Here is a 19,532-nt window from a genome sequence, read left to right as displayed (position 1 = left end):
AATGAGGACATTGATTAAACCTTTTATTACTTTAATATTGTACTTTTCAACCTATATGTTGCAATAGATAGGTTAATATAATCTAATCATTATCACAAATTTAGGAGCAGTATTTCAGCATCCCCAAAAATTTTTAATATTCAATTTTCTTCTTCCCCCAAAAAATAAAAAAAAAGCTTGGATGTCCTTGCCTCTTTGATATAAAGATTACCTCCCCTCCTAAATCTAGCCCTTATTTATTAATGTATCATCAAATGTAGCATATTTCCTTGTTCTGTAAACATTTCCAAACAAGAATAATTTCAATTTTATTTATACTAACAACAGAGATTTTTAGTGCTAGTGTTTTGAAAAAGTGATTGAGCAAAAAGTAAATTTCTACATGAGACAAATTAAAATTACTTAAAAATCCTTTTATTTTTTTACTACGAGAATATTTATATAAAGTTTAATAAAAAAATTAAATGTTAAGTTGACAGTACTTTTTACAAAATTTCAGAGCCTTTTTAGATTATTAATTTGTTGAAAACTTATTTTTAAGTAAAATTGTTTTAGATAAAACAACCAAATAAAAGATTATGACTATAGGATAAAATTGTTTATGTTTCATAAACTAACTTTTTATTTCATTTCAATATATTAAAAAATTTGCAAATTATCTTGTATTGAACTTATCCCTAAAAGTGTATTTTCTTAAATTAGTGAATTATTATGAGCTGTCAATCAGAATTCAAGCAAAAAGAAATTGATTTTTGGTTTTTAAAAAAAGCATAAATTAAATATTCAGTGTTATTATTAGAATTTTTGTTGACCATTCTGTAATATTGTATTCAAGAAAAAGAAGATTTTACTCAACTTGATTTTGCTACCATTGCTGGCTGTTGATAACTAGTATTTTAAAAACCCACCTCTGGTTAAGGTGTCAATGGAAATGTCTTTCATGTATACCATTGTTTTATCCTTTACATTTAAAATAGTTTTTTGGACTTTTCATAATCAAATTCAGTGAATTGAAATTAGGAATATTATGAAATCTAAAAATTTTTAATATTTTTTAAAGATTTGTGGAAAGCAGCTGAGAATGGAAGAATTGATGAAGTAAAAGAATTGCTTGATATTGGAGTCAACATTGAAGCAAAAGATGATTATGGTTTGTATTCTTTTCATAATCATTCAACAACTTACAATAATTATCTGCATTAAAATATAAACAAGAATGGCAACATCCACAATAAACATTAAATCTTGTAGAGTGTCAGAACTTAATAAGCAAACCATTAACTTCTAGGTCTATATGAAATTGTTCATAAAGTTGTTGCAACATTGCATTAATATAGGAAATTAACAATATGACTATAGAGTTGGCTTGTTTTTAATACTTTACCTTGTTGTCCTAAGAATCATACCAACAAAAACTCTATCTATCTATCTATCTATCTATCTATCTATCTATCTATCATAAGATTAATCTTATAATTATACATTCTATACTTCTATATCTGCAGAAAGTGGTTTATAATATGATGCAAGAAATAACTATTATTGTAATTAAAAGTAAAGCACTGTTCATATAATAAACTTAATCTTTATATATTTACAAGTCAATATATCTGTTTATATATATCTGACAATCTATTCTTATAATTAGAACTAACACACTGTATATTAAACCTAATCTATAAATATCTAGGGTGGACAAGTCTGATGTATGCATCAAGGTGGGGCCACCTTGATGTGGTCAGATTTCTTGTGGATAGTGGAGCAGATGTTCATGTTAAGAATAGTTATGGTAAGTTAGTTTAGATATTTTTATGTTATATTTGTTATTCAATCTTTTAAACTTAAAATATTATTGTTGTTATTTTCTATCTGCTTTAACTAAAAGTAACTTTCTATCCTAATTTGTAGGTATAACTATCCTTACTTAGGAACACCTATCTTTTAAAAACTTCTTTTTTTATCTTATGCTTATTAGGTAAACCTATTTTATATAGTTATACCTTAATACTAATGATTATGATTTATGATATCTTTATCAAAACCTATATTTCAGTGATATTATCTCTTCTTGTAATTATCAAATATCAAAAATCTGTTTATATATCTAACAATATATTTTTGTAATTAAAAATAAACACTGTATACCAAACCTAATCTATATATATCTAGGGGAGACAAGTCTGATATTTGCATCATCTAGTGGCCATCTTGATGTGGTCAGAGCTCTTGTGGATAATGGTGCAGATATCCAGGCTAAGGATAATTTGGGTAAGTAAGTTTAGATATTTTTATGTTATATTTGTTATTATCTCGGCTCCTGGTACAGATAAAGATGTAAAATTTTTTTTTGGTGGTTCATGTGTATTTTTAGAGAAAATTACTTTTTCTAGTCATAGCAGTCAGACCGCTCCTTAGCCGCCTTTTAGTGGCAAGCCGCTAAATTTTAAAACAGCTGTAGAGCGGCCAATTTTGCAGCTAGGATGACCAAATTTTAGGACAAACTTTTATTTTTCATAACAAAAAAAATACTTTTTCTAATCATCCCCGAAAACCGGCAAATAACGGAAACCGCCATTTTCGGCGGTTACGGCAGTAAAACGGCGGTTGGCGGCGCAAATTAATATTTTTATCTGTTTATTATTGCTCAAGGATTTACCAAAAAAAATTATAGGTCTCTAGCTGTATTAGAAGCCACGATATTCATGATATATGTCTGTAGTAAAAGCCGGACAAAAATCGGTCATAAAGTCGGTCAGGGAGCGGTCAAACGGTCATAACACCACTTTTCTCAGATGGTCATTGATATCTAAGTATTCACCAAAAAAATTTTAGGTTTCTACCTTATACACAAAAGTCATAATGTAGAAATTAAGATTTATTTCGAATTTTTTTTGCTACCCAACTGACTTTGACCGGACACCACGACCGACACAGACCAGATATCCTAATAAAATTAACTCATGCCGACGTATAATTACTAAACTTAAAAAGTCATGAAGTTACATCTCTCCATCTTACCTACAAAAAAAATGAGATTGAAAAAACTAGAGGGGGGGGCACTTTGAGCCCCCCCCCCCGATCTGTAAGAGTTAAGCATAAAAAATTATTGTTGTTATTATAAATCTAATTTTGCTAAAACTATCTTTCTACCTTAATTTGTATGTAAACTTATTAATACATTAGAGTATATATATTTTGAAAACTTCTTCTAGCTTATGCTTATAGGTCAACCTATTTTATATATGCATACCTTAATACTAAATAATTTATGATATCATTGTCAAAACTTACATGTATATATATCTGTTAATATATCTAACAATATATTTTTGTAATAAAAAATAAACACTGTACATAATCTAAACTTAATCTATATATATCTAGGGGACACAAGTCTGATATATGCATCATATAATGGCTACCTGGATGTGGTCAGATTTCTTGTGGATAGTGGAGTAAATATCAATGCTAAGAATAATCATGGTAAGTTAGTTTATATTTCTTATGAACTTAAAATTTATTTTTTAAGTCAGAAATTAATTTTATTATTAAAAAAAAAGTTATTTTCTATTTTAAATGGCAAAAGTTTAAATAACCAATCTTTTTCTAATGCTAGCCCAGTAATAATCGCATCCTTTGCCCTGAAAGTTTTCTTTACACATTCTCTTGAGAAATTAATCATCAAAGTAATTTTAATTTAAGGTAACACTGCTTTGGATGGTGCAACTAATCAAGGACGTACTCAAGTGGTAGAATATCTAAAACAAAATGGTATGTTATTCAAATTATTAGGATCAATGAAACAAATAGTTTGGTATTTACTATTTGCTGGTTATGTCCAATAAGTAATATTAGAAAAGATTTATTTAGGCATAAACGAGGAGATTTTTACATTTTTCAGAGAAAAAGTGTTGGGGGCATGGGGCAGTTATTTTTAATTAGATAAAAAAGTACAAGCTCTAAATGAATGAACTTTATTTATTTACTCCTTTTGTTTATATTTCATATAACAACCACCCAAAAAATATTCTAATAAATTTCAAGTTACAGAAGCTGATATCAAAAATACAATATATTTTAGGAGCAAAGAAAGGGAGTGAGATCTAATGATTCCTCTATGATAGCTATGATCTATGATTCCTCTATGATAACAACAACAGGTCAGCTTCAAATCTAAACAAGGATGACAATATCCATAAGTAGCAAAATTCATAAATATAAAGGGATTATCAAAAGTTAAGTTTATTCAGATAGATGGATGTACAAAAATTAGACGGAAAACTGGTGTAAGTAAGTTGTAGGGTAAAGTTTAATGATGAAATTATTTATATCTATCTATCTACCTTTCTTTAGGAATTACTATACATTGTGAGTAATACATCTATCTATTTTTATCTTTTATTTTAACTTTTATTATATCTAGGTATTCATCTATCTATCTATCAATCTTTCTATCTAACTTTTAATATATCAATTTATCTAGGTATTTCTATAAATTGTGATAATATATATCTATCTATTTATCTTTCTATCTCCCTTTTAATATATCAGTTTATCTATACAATCATACATTAGAATAAAATCTAATCTATCTATCCATCTTTCTATCTAACTTTTAATATATCAATTTATCTAGGTATTTCTATGAATTGTGATAAAATCTATCATTAAGTTTAGTATCCAAACGTTTCCACCAATAATTATAATCTATGATTCACTTCAATTTATCAGCCATTGGGTTATCCCTTTAGATCCCTGAATATTTTCTCATTTATGATTCCCTTCTGATTCTAGATCTGATTGAGACCACTGCTTTACTGCAAAATGGAAATCTGCCTATTAACAAAGGAAATAATTTTTTTTTTTTTAATTTGATTCTCAAAATTTTTCAAAACACACAAGTTTTTAAATTTCATTATTTTGAATTTAAAGAAATTATATTGTTTTTGAATTTTGCTTTTATGAAATGATTTTGCTTGTTAAATGATAATACCTAACATACTTTTTAAATTTTAAAATGATCTTGCTTGTTAAATTTATTATAGATATGATTTTGCTTTTAAAACTTGTAACATGATTTTGCTTCAATAAAATGATTTTGCTTTAATAAAATGATTTTGCTTTAATAAAATGATTTTGCTTTTTAAATTTGTAGCATAATTTTGTATTAATAAAATGATTTTGCCTTTTAAATAAGGAGAATGATTTTGTATGATTAACCTAAATGATTTTGCTTTTAAACTTGTAACATGATTTTACAGTAATAAAATTATTTTGCTTTAACCCTTAACGGTTGGGGGGGGGGGGCGTTGAACGCCCCCCCCTCCGGTTTTTTCTATCTCATTTTCTGTGTGTGAAAGATGAAGAGCCCAAACTGCTTGACTTTTTAAGTATGGGTATGACACATAACTGAGAGTTGAAATTTTTTGAATATCTCCATCCTGGCGGGCACAGGATGCCAGCAAACCTGGCAGGGTCATCCAGGTAAAGAGCAAAAATATTTTTTTTACTAAAACAAAACATTTTATCATACCAAAATACTAAAAAATCTTCTAGTAGTACATCCTTATATTAAATACAGGTGTTCAAGTCACTTTCAGGTTCCAGGTATGATCCTGCAGGTCCTGATCCTCCAGGTCTCCAGAAATCTTTAAAAGGCTCCTGTGGCCGCAATTTTTGACTTAGAGACTTCAAATTTTAAACTTAAGCTTTTCTTACATGTCTACATAACGTATTAAAATTTCATGAAGATCCGCCGCCGTTTTCCCGCCGACCGCCGACTGCGGCGGCTGGCAGCTGCCAAGTACAGCTGCGGCCACTGAAATTTATATTTTGATATTTCTAATGTAAAATTTGCATAAAGATAAAAATTTTCTAAGAAAAAATTTTTCTTCTAGCTTCAAAAATAAGAAAATTACAGCCGTTTGAAATTTTTAAGTAAAAAAGGACCTAAAAACAAAGGTTGTTAAATAAAAGGGTGAAGGAAGCGAAAATTGACTTAGACTTATGAAAGGTCGGAAATTCATTATCAAACAGAGGACTTGCACAAAAAAAATTAGCCCTCTAGCTCTAATAGGAACTGAGATAATAAGGGGGGGCGTTGAACGCCCCCCCCCCCCACCGACTGATTAAGGTGCGGCAAGGGGCCCGACTGTAAAGGGTTAATAAAATGATTTTGCTTTCTAAATAAGTAGAATGATTTTGCAGTAATAAAATGTTTTGCTTTAATAAATGATTTTGCTTCAATAAAATGATTTTGCTCTATTAAAATTATTTTGCTTTAATAAATGATTTTGCTTTTATAACATGTTTTTGCTTCAATAAAATGATTTAGCATATAAAATTATACTTTAATTATCATAACAAAGCTATTCTTTAATTTACTTTATGTGTTGATTTGTCTGATAAGTTTTCAATATGATATTTAATCTTATTTTCTTTATCCTATGAAATAAATTAATTTTAAACAAATATTAATAACTAAACATTAAATATAAATTTCAAATTGGTTAAAATATCAATATCCTATAATATAAAGCAATAAGTTTTTTTGCCTGAAACTTAAGATCTTGGATCTGTAATGATTTTACTTTTCAGAGAAGCTTAATATAGGTCTGAGGGTAGTTTAAAGCTATTCTTTTGTACTTCAACACTTTTACTAGAGGTTAGGGGAAAAGAAACTAGTATAATATAAAATAAATTAGGCAGTGTTTCGGATCCACATTGATTTTTTGCGGATCTGGATCCTTGGACTCAAAAATATGCGGATCCGAAACTCTGAAATTAAGGGTGGATAGATCGTTTAAAGATTGTCTTCATAATTTGTTGAATGAAGTTATAGAGGTTTAAGTATAACAGATACTCTATAATAATTGTATGTCCTTCCATTTCTAATAATGTTAAAAATATTTCAGCATAGGAATCTATCTCTTTTCCATCCAAGCTGCGCAACTTAAATACATTATTGTCCTTGTTAAAAATATGTATACAAATTGATGTACATCTCATATGATGGAAAACAAAATTACGTTATAAGCAATGCAAAGCATCTCTGTGATCAAGTCCTAAAAAATGTAAGTTTGTTCTTAACATTATCCTGTATTTAAGCAGTTTTTCAACAAATTTAGTTTCAACTTTTGTACATTTATATTCTGATTATTCAGTTCTGACACTCTACAAGTGTTAATATTTGTTTGTCCTACCATTTCAGAGCTTCGCTTTTTTTGGATATTGTCATCCTTGTTTATTTTGTCTTGTTAAAAAACAAACAAAAACTGTTTTGTGTAAATATTCTTTATTTGAAAAAAAAACAAGATTGATTAAATTGTTTAACCCTTACAGATCGGGCCCCAATTCCCACCTTAATAGATCGGGGGGGGGGGCTCTTTGAGCCCCCCCCCCTCTATCTCGGCTCCTGGTACAGATAAAGACGTAAAATTTTTTTCTGGTGGTTCATGTGTATTTTTAGAGAAAATTACGTTTTCTAGTCATAGCAGTCAGACCGCTCCTTAGCCGCTTTTTAGCGGCCAGCCGCTAAATTTTAAAACAGCTGTAGAGCGGCCAATTTTGCAGCTAGGATGACCAAATTTTAGGACGAACTTTTATTTTTCATAACAAAAAATTACTTCTTCTGATCATCGCCGAAAAACGGCAAATAACGGAAACCGCCATTTTCGGCGGTTACGGCGGTAAAACGGCGATTGGCGGCGCAAATTAATATTTTTATCTGTTTATTATTGCTCAAGGATTTACCAAAAAAAATTATAGGTCTCTAGCTGTAATAGAAGCCACGATATTCATGATATATGTCTGTAGTAAAAGCCGGACAAAAATCGGTCATAAAGTCGGTCAGGGAGCGGTCAAACGGTCATAACACCACTTTTCTCAGATGGTCATTGATATCTAAGTATTCACCAAAAAAATTTTAGGTTTCTACCTTATACACAAAGGTCATAATGTAGAAATTAAGATTTATTTAGAATTTTTTCAAATTTTTTTTGCTACCCAACCGACTTTGACCGGACACTACGACCGACACAGACCAGATATCCTAATAAAATCAACTCTTGCCGACGTATAATTACTAAACTTAAAAAGTCATGAAGTTACAGCTCTCCATCTTACCTACAAAAAAAATGAGATTGAAAAAACTAGAGGGGGGGCTCTTTGAGCCCCCCCCCCCCCGATCTGTAAGGGTTAATATGTGTTAAACAACAAACAATACATTGTACAAAATTAATAAATTTTATGACCCAATTTATAATTTTAGTTTTAAACGGAAATGATAAAAAATACAGGGGCAATTTCTTTTGGGAGGGTGTGTTACCCTCCACAAAAACAGTTATGAACCTATAAGAAGCAACATTGTAAAGGAGAATCATATTTGTTCAACATAAAAACAGACCGACACAGATCCTGATACTTTATTATAAGGATACAATAATAAAATTTATCACAAATACTTTACACAGGTATTAAATAAGACTAAAAATAAATATGTATTTATTTATAATATTGTTATTTTCCAAATCCACCCATACAGTTGGGACTTCTGAAAACAAAACCGTATTAGTTATAAGTTGTATAACATAGAGGGTTATATTATCTACTAGCGGATACGCCCCTAGAGGACTATAGGGGAATCAGCTGTTGTTAGTGGCTTTAGCTGTTTCCAAGAATATTCGAAGGGCAGCTTTTTATTTTTTTGTGGTTTCTCTTGGGAGTGTGGTGGTTCCCTACACCAAAATGCCTATAAACCTTCCCAAGAACAATGAGAAGCTACAATGTAAAGGTGAACCCGAACGGTTCAGCGGTTGGCGAGATTCTTCGGTAGAAACATACAGACACACACAGACAGACAAACATCATGTTACTTTATTATAATGATATGACAGAGTAAAAGAATAACTATTTTTCTGTGCCAAAGGTTCTGCCTAACCGCTGGACCGATATGGTTTTCCTTTACAATGTAGCTTTTCATAGGTCCTGGGAAGGTCTATAACTATTATGGGGGTGGTTACCACCAACCTCCCAAGAGAAAACTTTTTGTAAGTTACTATTACTCAATTTTAATTGGTTGGTTCATTAAGTTGAAAAAAACTCAGTAAAAGTTGTTAAGGCAACAAATAAGAAAACGTTATTGTAAAATTTTGGGGACTAGTGTAATAAACAGCTCATTGTCCCCCTCCCCTCTCTCTGTAAATACTTACTTCTCCACTTGTCTTCCCTTCTCCCATTGTTCTGGGGTGAAGGCATTGATGGAGAGGGCGTGTACACCACTGCTTAATTCCTGAAATAAATGTCTTTAAATTATTGGCACTAATGGCTACTCCCCCTAGAAGCATCTAGGTGCACTTTTCAATTTGAGTTTTAAAAAGAAATATTTTGAAATAAGAGGGGGGGGGGAGTTTTGCCACTTTCGCGTAATCCGTGATTATTAGGCTAGGTATTGATGTGAGACTATAGGTTATTTGGGATAAAAGTTCACTTTTGGGTAGTACTTCACGTATATTTAATCATTTTTTGGATAGGTCTCCAGGTTCAGGTACTGCAGGCTAAAAGGTGGTTTCTGGACAGGTAAAAAAAATTAAAATTTTTGTTTGAAGAGTTAGAGATCAAATTATTAAACAAAATATGCATCTTTATGGATATTATTGACATATAAGAAGAAAAAATTAAAATCGGCCTCCAGGTTCAGGTGCTGCAGGCCTCCAGGTCAACTCTGGACAGGTAAAAATCAAATTTTTTATTTGAAGAGTTAGAGGTCAGCTTATAAAACAGAATATGCATCTTTTTTGATATTAGTGACATATTTAAAGAAAAAATTAAAATCGGCCTCCAGGTTCAAGTGCTGCAGGCCTCCAGGTCCACTCTGGACAGGTAAAAAAAACAAGTTTTTTATTTGAAGAGTTAGAGGTCAACTTATAAAACAGAATATGCATATTTTTTTATATTATTGACATATTTGAAAAAAAAATTAAAATCGGCTTCCAGGTTTAGGTGCTGCAGGCCTCCAGGTCCACTCTGGAAAGGTAAAATAATCAATTTTTTTATTTGAAGAGTTAGAGGTCAACTTATAAAACAGAATATGCATATTTTTTGATATTAATGACATATTTGAAGAAAACATTAAAATCGGCCTCCAGGTTCAGGTGCTGCAGGCCTCCAGGTCCACTCTGCAAAGGTAAAAGAACAAGTTTTTTATTTGAAGAGTTAGAGGTCAACTTATAAAACAGAATATGCATCTTTTTTTGTATTATTGACATGTTTGAAGAAATAAATTAAATCAGCCCCCAGGTTTAGGTGCTGCAGGCCTCCAGGTCCACTCTGGACAGGTAAAAAATAAAATCTTTTATTAAAAGAGTTAGAGGACAACTAAAAAAACAGAATATGCATCTTTTTTGGTGTTATTGACATATTTGAAGAAAAAAATAAAATCGGTCTAAAGGTTCAGGTGCTGTAGGCCTCTAGGTCCACACTGGAAAGGTAAAAAATAAAAAATAAATTATTTGAAGAGTTAGAGGTCAACTTATAAAACAGAATATGCTTCATTTTTTATATTATTGACATATTTGAAGAAAAAATTAAAATCGGACTCCATGTTAAGATCCTGCAGGCCTCCAGGTCCACTCTGGACAGGTATAAATTAAGTCTTTTTATCTGGAAAGTTACAGGTCAACTTATAAAACAAAATATGCATTGTTTTGAATATAATAAATATACTTGAAGATAAAATTAAAATCGGCCTTCAAGTTGGTGCAGCTGGCTTTTATTTTCAGGTATTTTTTTTTTTCTGTTTTAAAACATGGTAGTTAGGTATCATACATTTTTACTTTTTTATATGAACAGTGACACTTTTACCTGGATCCTGGTGAACGCTGGTTGTTGCCGGCCAGGTGAATATCTTAAATGGTTATTTTGGAATTTAGAAGAAAGATTTCGAAATAGAATAAGTATAAAACTTAAAATATAATAATATAGTGAAATTTAAGGACCTGGAGCCCGTCTGGACACACATTTTGAAGCCTTAATTGATTAATTTTACTATATTATCCTTTTTTAACCATTTTTTAAATACATACCTTTCCTCTAAATTCAAAAATTAGCTGGATATTTACCTGGCCAATGGCCAACAGCGGTCACTGGGATCCATCAAAAAGTTTCAATGAATATTATAACTACCAGTTTTAAATAAATATAGAATAGAAAAAAAGTAGGGGGGAAATCAAATAAATAGGAAATATACCTGAAAATAGTCTCTAAAAGTGTACCTGGAAGCCTGCAGCACCTGAACCTGGACGCCAATTTTATTTTATTTCTTCAAATAAACATCTAACATCTAAAAAGATACTAATGTTGTTTTAAAACTGACCTCTAACTCTTCAAATAAAAAATTTGATTTTTTTACCTGCCCAGAGTGCACCTGGAGGCCTGCAGCACGTGAACCTGGAGGCCAATTTTAATTTTTTCTTCAAATATGTCAATAATAACAAAAAATGCATATTCTGTTTTATAAGTTGACTTCTAACTCTTCAAATAATTTTTTTACCCGTCCTGAGTTGACCTGGAGGCCTGCAGCACATGAACCTGGAGGCCAATTTTAATTTTTTCTTCAAATATGTCAATAATAACAAAAAAATGCATATTCTGTTTTATAAGTTGACCTCTAACTCTTCAAATAAAAAATCTGATTTTTTACCTGTCCAGAGTAGACCTGGAGGCCTGCAGCACCTGAACCTGGAGGTCGATTTTAATTTTTTCTTCTTATATGTCAATAATATCAAAAAAGATGCATATTCTGTTTTATAAGTTGACCTCTAACTCTTCAAATAAAAAACTTGTTTTTTTACCTGTCCAGTGTGGACCTGGAGGCCTGCAGCACCTAAACCTGGAGGCCGATTTTAATTTTTTCTTCAAATATGTTAATAATATTAAAAAATATGCATATTCTGTTTTATAAGTTGACCTCTAACTCTTCAAATAAAAAAACTTGTTTTTGTACCTGTCCAGAGTGGACCTGGAGGCCTGCAGCACCTGAACCTGGATGCCGATTTTAATTTTTTCTTCAAATATGTCAATAATGTAAAAAAAAATATGCATATTCTGTTTTATAAGTTGACCTCTAACTCTTCAAATAAAAAACTTGTTTTTTTTACCTGTCCAGAGTGGACCTGGAGGCCTGCAGCACTTGAACCTGGAGGCCGATTTGAATTTTTTCTTCTGATATTTCAATAATATCCAAAAAGATGCAAATTTTGTTTAATAATTTGATCTCTAACTCTTCAAACAAAAATTTTAATTTTTTTTACCTGTCCAGAAACCACCTTCCAGCCTGCAGCACCTGAACCTGGAGACCTATCTAAAAAATGATTAAATATACGTGAAGTACTACCCAAAAGTAAACTTTTATCCCAAATAACCTATAGTCTCACATCAATACCTAGCCTAATAATCACGGATTACGTGAAAGTGGCAAAACTTCCCCCCCCCCTTGGGTATGGTGGAAATACTCTCTCTAAAAATAGTTAAAAACCTTCCCTGTACCTAAAAGGAAAACCATATTGGTTCTGCTGTTAACGAGATCCTTTGCTACAGACAAAAAATGTATTACTTTAGGTTTAAAATATAATTATATCGATGCAATTTTTTTATACTATTTTAGTTTGTAGATGTAAGCCTTTGGATGGTTTAAAGCTATTTTCTGTCCCTAATGTATTGTACCCCTTTGATTCCATACCTTTAGATCCTAGAGGCCCATATACTAGTATTCAATAGAAATACAAACCTCTTTAAGAACTTCATTAACAAGTCTGTGCCTGGCCAAAGGTTTCTTGTCTTGAAAGCTCTCACTTACAACAACTACCTACATAAAAAGGTTTCTTGTCTTGAAAGCTCTCACTTACAACAACTACCTACATAAAAAGGTTTCTTGTCTTGAAAGCTCTCACTTACAACAACTACCTACATAAAAAGGTTTCTTGTCCTGAAAGCTCTCACTTACAACAACTACCTACATAAAAAGGTTTCTTGTCTTGAAAGCTCTCACTTACAACAACTACCTACATAAAAAGGTTTCTTGTCCTGAAAGCTCTCACTTACAACAACTACCTACATATAAAGGTTTCTTGTCCTGAAAGCTCTCACTTACAACAACTACCTACATAAAAAGGTTTCTTGTCCTGAAAGCTCTCACTTACAACAACTACCTACATAAAAAGTTTCTTGTCTTGAAAGCTCTCACTTACAACAACTACCTACATAATAAAATACTAATAACTATTCTGCACTAAAAATTTTCCCCCACTCCTGGTTTTTTTTCAGCAAGGAAGGGGGGGAAAAGGAAAAAATATTTTAGAACTCTTTATTTTATTCAGATTTCCCCCCCTCCCATACATTATTTCATTTTTTTACATAGGAGTTGAGAAAAAATGGAAAAATATGTTTTCATTTCTCTTAATATTTACATTACCCCCCCCCCCTATAGCAGTGTCAATTTGCAGAATATTCACCACCCCTGAAAAAGGGAAAATTTAACAAGTTTGATTGCAAGCATACTTTAAAAGAATACCATCTAACATTTATAATTAGAGCAATCAATTAGGCACTACCAAAATAGTTATCATGCTGTTTTTGTGAAAACAAGACAGCCATTTAAGTTGCATATATCCAAAAAAACAACATGATTTTGAAGTCTTGATATTAAAACTATCTGGTAGAAAATTAAAATTCTTTCATAAATGTGTCTGATAGAAATGGTTTAAACTACTGAACAGAAAAAAAAATTAAGTTCACTAAATTCAAGTTAAAATGCATTTTGTGAAACTACCCCTTAAAAAATGCAAATAAGTTTTTTTCTTCCTATGCCTAGTCCCTGCAGGGGTTCAAAACCTGGCAGGATGGGAGGGGACATTAGACTCTTAATTACGCTGCTACCTAAAGTTTTATATCTGTGTTACTTATGTTGTTTGGGTACTTTTAGTTTTATACCTATATACTTAGATTATGGAGTCTTTACATAAATCCCATTTTCCCCTGACATATCCCTGCTATTTCCAGTATGGTGCCCAAACAGATATCCGAATGGATGAGAACTGGTTCTCATCAACCATTCCGGAAAAAATCATATATAGCTTCGAATTAAAGACAATTTTCCATAAATATTAAAATAAAATCATAAAATTAATAAAGTTTTGTAATAGCCTGGCACCTCTCAGCGGCCGGCTAACAAAACTGGTTTTAATCTAATATTTTTTCATTTTAATTTCCACAGAAATTACTATTCCTTACCTTAAAATGTGTTTCTGAATTCTTGGGCACAGAATGCATGTAAGATTCATTTATAATTTGAAGATGGACAGGAGAAAATATTTGGGTCAATTTCTAATAAGTTCAAGCTATAGGTCCTGAATAATAGAGTTATTATTCTAGATAGTTTCTATATAGTTCTAGCTAGAGAGGTCCTGAATAATAGAGTTATTATTCTAGATAGTTTCTATAGTTCTAGCTAGAGAGGTCCTGAATAATAGAGTTATTATTCTAGATAGTTTCTATAATTCCAGCTAGAGATCCTGAATAATAGAGTTATTATTCTAGGTAGTTTCTATAGTTCCAACTATAGATCCTGAATAATAGAATTATTATTCTAGATAGTTTCTATAGTTCTAGCAAGAGAGGTTCTGAATAATAGAGTTATTATTCTAGATAGTTTCTATAGTTCCAGCTATAGGTCCTAAATAATAGAGTTATTATTCTAGATAGTTTCTATAGTTCTAGCTAGAAAGGTCCTGAATAATAGAGTTATTATTCTAGATAGTTTTATAGTTCTAGCTAGAGAGGTCTTGAATAATAGAATTATTATTCTAGATAGTTTCTATAGTTCTAGCTAGAGAGGTCCTGAATAATAGAGTTATTATTCTAGATAGTTTCTATAGTTCCAGCTAGAGAGGTCCTGAATAATAGAGTTATTATTCTAGATAGTTTCTATAGTTCCAGCTAGAAAGGTCCTGAATAATAGAGTTATTATTCTAGATAGTTTCTATAGTTCCAGCTATAGGTCCTGAATAATAGAGTTATTATTCTAGATAGTTTCTATAGTTCTAGCTAGAAAGGTCCTGAATAATACAGTTATTATTCTAGATAGTTTCCTTAGTTCCAGCTATAGGTCCCGAATAATAGAGTTATTATTCTAGATAGTTTCTATAGTTCTAGCTAGAGAGGTCCTGAATAATAGAGTTATTATTCTAGATAGTTCAACATAGTTCTAGCTAGAGAGGTTCTGAATAATAGTTGTTATTCTAGATAGCTTCTATATAGTTCTAGCTAGAGAGGTCCTGAATAATAGAGTTATTATTCTAGATAGTTTCTATAGTTCTAGCTAGAGGTCCTGAATAATAGAGTTATTATTCTAGATAGTTTCTATAGTTCTAGCTAGAGAGGTCCTGAGTAATAGAGTTATTATTCTAGATAGTTTCTATAGTTCTAGCTGGAGAGGTCCTGAATATTCGAGGGTTGTCAAATCGAGCAGGCGGTTTTGGGCCGCCTTTTATTGGTCCTTTTTCTGCAGATTTGGGCACCCCCCGTTTAGGGTGGTGAAAAAAAGGGGAGGGGGTTAAAAAGAGGGGGCGGGCCTATTTTTCTTGTGATATTAACTATTATATAAATTACTAGCGGTACGCCCCTAGAAGCCTCTAGGGGCACTGGTAGGAAGGGGAAAGTCGACCTTATCCCATTTTAAATTTGAGTTTCAAAAGAGTTTAAAAAAAAATTTAGATCATGGAAAGAAAACAAAGTTGCTGGTTTCATCGTATTTTCACAGTAGCTTTTGAAGGGTTATTTTAGGTTAGGTTAAGTAAATGTTAATGATTGCCCCGCAGGGTTAGAAAACATGCCCTGCAGGGCTAGAGCCCCCCGCAGGGGCTAGAAATAGGAGAAAGGCTACTGTGAAAAAACGATGAAACCGTAAACTTCGTTTCTTTCCATGATCCAAATATTTTTTTGGGGGAAAGGGGGGTGAAGAATCCCCTTCCAAAAATAGTCTAAAACCTTCCCAGGACCTTAAGAAGCTCCACTGTAAAGGAGTACAATTTTGGCTCAGCGGTTAGCGAGATCCTTCAAAACAGACAAAAAACGCTTACTACTTTATATAATAGGATTAAGCTATTTTTGTACCTAGAGAAGGATTTCGCTAACCGATATGGTTCTCCTTTCCAGTGGAGCTTTTATAGGTCCTGAGATAGTTTTAGGCTATTTTATTTCTAAATTATAAGTCTTGGTATGGTTTTTGGCTATATCCTTTCTATATGCTTTTTACAACATTTGCCCAAAAAGGATGCTCAAAACCCTTTTGGGTAATTGGGCGGCCCATTATCGAAAAAATGCCCAATATGACAACCCTGATACCAACAACGAAACTACTTTGAAACTCAACTTATTGAACCAACCAATCAAAAAATAATAGTCCCCAAAGGAGAGAGTCAAAGAATAAGAAAAAGTTATTTAAAAACTTTGGGAACTAGTGTGATACCCAGCAGGGAGTAAGGGAGGGGACAATGGATCGAATATTCAATTTTTAAGAGTCTCAGACTTTGGGTACTGGCTTAAAGGGAATGTGCACGAATACAGCAGATTCTGACTGACTTTGGGTACTTGCGCATCAATGCCCCACTAACTAGCTGAGTTAGATTTAACCCATTAGTGCCGAGCGCCACTTTTATGGGCCGATCGAGCTGTAAGTTTCAGGGAAGCTTTATAATGGTCAAAACGGAATTCGTATTTTTTTGTTTTGCTCTAGTGGCGTGCACAGGAAAGTTGCAAAAAAACCCGGTTCGGCTTGGCCATAAATACCAACCAGGCATTAACACCCGTTTTTGGTGCTTTCCCCCAGTTTTAAAACCCGGTTGACCTGTATAAACCCGGTTATTTTGACCAAAAATCGAAAAATGTAATTTTTGAACGCCAAAAGTGAGATGAACACTTTTTAGAACTTTGATACGATCCGTAATTGAAAACTACACAACCTCATGTAATCTAAAGAGCTACAAGTATAATACGAAGCGATTTATTTCAAATTTCGTGTTTAGCCGGCGATTTCGGGTAAAAAAACCCTGTTTTGTTGTTGTTGTCAAAAAAGATCTATTAGTGAAACCGGGTAATAAAAATTTCAGACTCAAAATGGAAATGCCGAACCGGGCCTATATAGGGCGTAAAAAAAACGATAAAAAAATCATATAAAAAATAATAATTTAAATAAAACGAATTCACAAATAGATGTACTTGTCAATAAACTTTAGATTTAACGAAAAAAATCAGCGACTTTACTATAAAAACAAAAAAGTTAGATGGGGTATTTTGAATTGTCATGATTTTCAAACTTTGTTGATCTATACCGGCAAACGGAAGTAAGCAAAACTGCCTGCTCCAGGGAAAAATGAAAGCCAGGGTAGTAGAGGGGGGATTCATACTGAGAATGATGCAATTATGAAGCCGGAAACCGGTTATTTTTACATTTTCTGGCACCGGGTTTTAAAACCCGGTTCGGCACTAATGGGTTAAATATGCAGACAGAAAAATTTGAATTGCAGACAAGTATTAATAAACTTAATTTCTAGCAGACAGGCCGGTTTTAACAAATATATTTTCCCAAGAAAATGTCATTTCATGTATAGAAACTCTACTGTGATATTCATGTATTAAATAATCTAAGAACCGCTTGAATTTAGGGGTCAGTTAAAAATATATGAAAGGGTTTACATAGCTCTAAACAAGATTTTTCTAGTGATTAATTACAGAATGTTTACAACATTGTGATGTATTGATAATTTAATTCTCAAGTAAATGATTTTTTCTTGGAACCAATTTTGTTCTAAATTAGATTACTTAGATTATTGATAAATCTAGTTTTCATTGCTTTTCAGCGAACCCTCTTGTATTGAATTAATTGCCTATTGTCCCCTCCCTTACTCCCTGGATACCCAGCCCATTGTTCCCTTCCTCCCTGGTTTTCTAATATAATGATAGGGAAAGAAAATACTGAGGGGAAGCACCGATTTAATCCATTCCAATATAAAAAAAAGCTTTAAAAGGTCCTGTAGCCTATGTTTCTCTAAAAAGGAGAGTTCAATCGGTTCAGTGGTAAGCATGATCTTACAGATTAACAGAAAATAAAAATATTACTATTTACATAATGGGACTAGCAGCTACGCCCCTAGAGGTCGTTTTGGGGCACTTGAATTGGGAAGGGGGGTGTCGACCCCATCACTTTTTCAAATTTAGTTTAATATACAATATACAATATTTTGGTGCTTGTTATTTTTTTTCTAGAGTTGCTATCACTTGGGAGGAGGGTTGTAGTATCCTCCCTCAAAAGAGTTTAAAATCTTCCCTTGGCCTATGAGAAGCTAATTTGTAAATGAGAACCATATCAGTGAAACGATTAGCGAGATCCTTTGGTAGATAGACATCCTGTTATTTTCATAGAAAATCATGATATACAAAAATAAGGTACACCGACAAACCTCCTAACGGGACAAACGTCCTAATGCGACAAACGTCCTAAACCTCATAATGCGACATACATCCTAATGCGACAAACCTCCTAAGCGACATACCCCCTAATGCGACAAACCACCTAAAGGGACAAACATCCTAGAGCGACATTTCTTAAGTAAAACTTCCTAAAATTTTTCAAAAGTTAAAAAATAAAAAAATCTTCCAAAATTTGAGGATAAAATCCACCACTGCTGTTAAAAAAGTTGAACAATAAAATCCAATATGGCGATAAAACACACAGGGACGAAATTCAAAACCGAAATTTCTTTCTTGAATAACTTTGTCCACAGGGTGAAATTTAATAATCCGTTCGACAGTTGTCCCAAAGTCTGTGTTGGCTACGGCATGGTTGTGAACCCGATACAACCTTGCATTAGAAATATTGACCCTCACCTCACACTTAATAAATGTGATATCACTTGAAAAGTTTTTAGGGGGTTTTACTTAAAAGATGTCACATTAGGAGGTTTGTCGTTTAGGAGGTTTGTCGCTTAGGAAAAGAAAAATATGACGTAACTGGAACATGTTCCGCAAAAGTTATACAAAATTGGGACAGTTTCCATGGTGTCATAAAACAGCCTTAAACCAACAAGGGATCTTTGAGACAAAGAGAATTCAATCGATTCTTTGATATTGAAGATTATAATAAACAAACAAGCCAACTAAGAAAACTAATTTCTTTATTCAATATAATAGAATATATTTTTCTCGTATTCATTCGAATCCGGTGGATAGGAACCGGTTCTCATCCATACAAAAAAAACTATGTCTAGCATCCTATCATATCCAGCTTTCTACAAATATAAAATGTACAATCATAAAAGTAAAACAGCCTTAAACCAACAAGGGATCTTTGAACAAAGAGAATTCAATTGATTCTTTGATATTGAAGATTATAATAAACAAACAAGCCAACCAAGAAAACTAATTTCTTTATTCAATAGAATAGAATATATTTTTCTCGTATTCATTCAAATCCGGTGGAT

The 19,532-nt window shown here is 32.2% G+C and overlaps 1 protein-coding gene across 1 annotated transcript; it reads right to left on the bottom strand.

The window, feature by feature from the left end:
• Positions 1-8,455: 8,455 nt before the first annotated feature.
• LOC145332788 (bolA-like protein DDB_G0274169) lies at positions 8,456-14,723 on the bottom strand. The gene is made up of 5 exons (XM_080177845.1): positions 14,705-14,723; positions 14,287-14,381; positions 12,785-12,862; positions 9,210-9,289; positions 8,456-8,551 (listed from the first exon to the last, which is right to left on the bottom strand). Exons 2-5 carry the CDS (start codon positions 14,323-14,325, stop codon positions 8,518-8,520), a joined length of 231 nt encoding a protein of 76 aa, XP_080033971.1. The 5' UTR covers positions 14,326-14,381; positions 14,705-14,723; the 3' UTR covers positions 8,456-8,517.
• Between the last annotated feature and the right edge of the window lie 4,809 nt (positions 14,724-19,532).

Source organism: Acartia tonsa, chromosome 11, assembly GCF_053477335.1.
Source record: "Acartia tonsa isolate MP-2025a chromosome 11, ASM5347733v1, whole genome shotgun sequence".
NCBI lineage: Eukaryota > Metazoa > Arthropoda > Copepoda > Calanoida > Acartiidae > Acartia > Acartia tonsa.
Note: the sequence above shows the minus strand (reverse complement) of the source record. Positions and strands in the feature narration are given on the sequence as shown.

What these genes read in the sequence shown, in the direction of transcription:
- LOC145332788 (XM_080177845.1), bottom strand. Translation starts at nt 14,325, where the DNA reads ATGCATTCTGTGCCCAAGAATTCAGAAACACATTTTAAG. An exon ending in ATTCAGAAACACATTTTAAG is followed by an intron (nt 12,863 to 14,286) that starts GTAAGGAATAGT and finishes CTTTTTATGTAG; the next exon opens with GTAGTTGTTGTAAGTGAGAG. An exon ending in AAGGGAAGACAAGTGGAGAA is followed by an intron (nt 8,552 to 9,209) that starts GTAAGTATTTAC and finishes TTTTGTTTTCAG; the next exon opens with AAGTCCCAACTGTATGGGTG.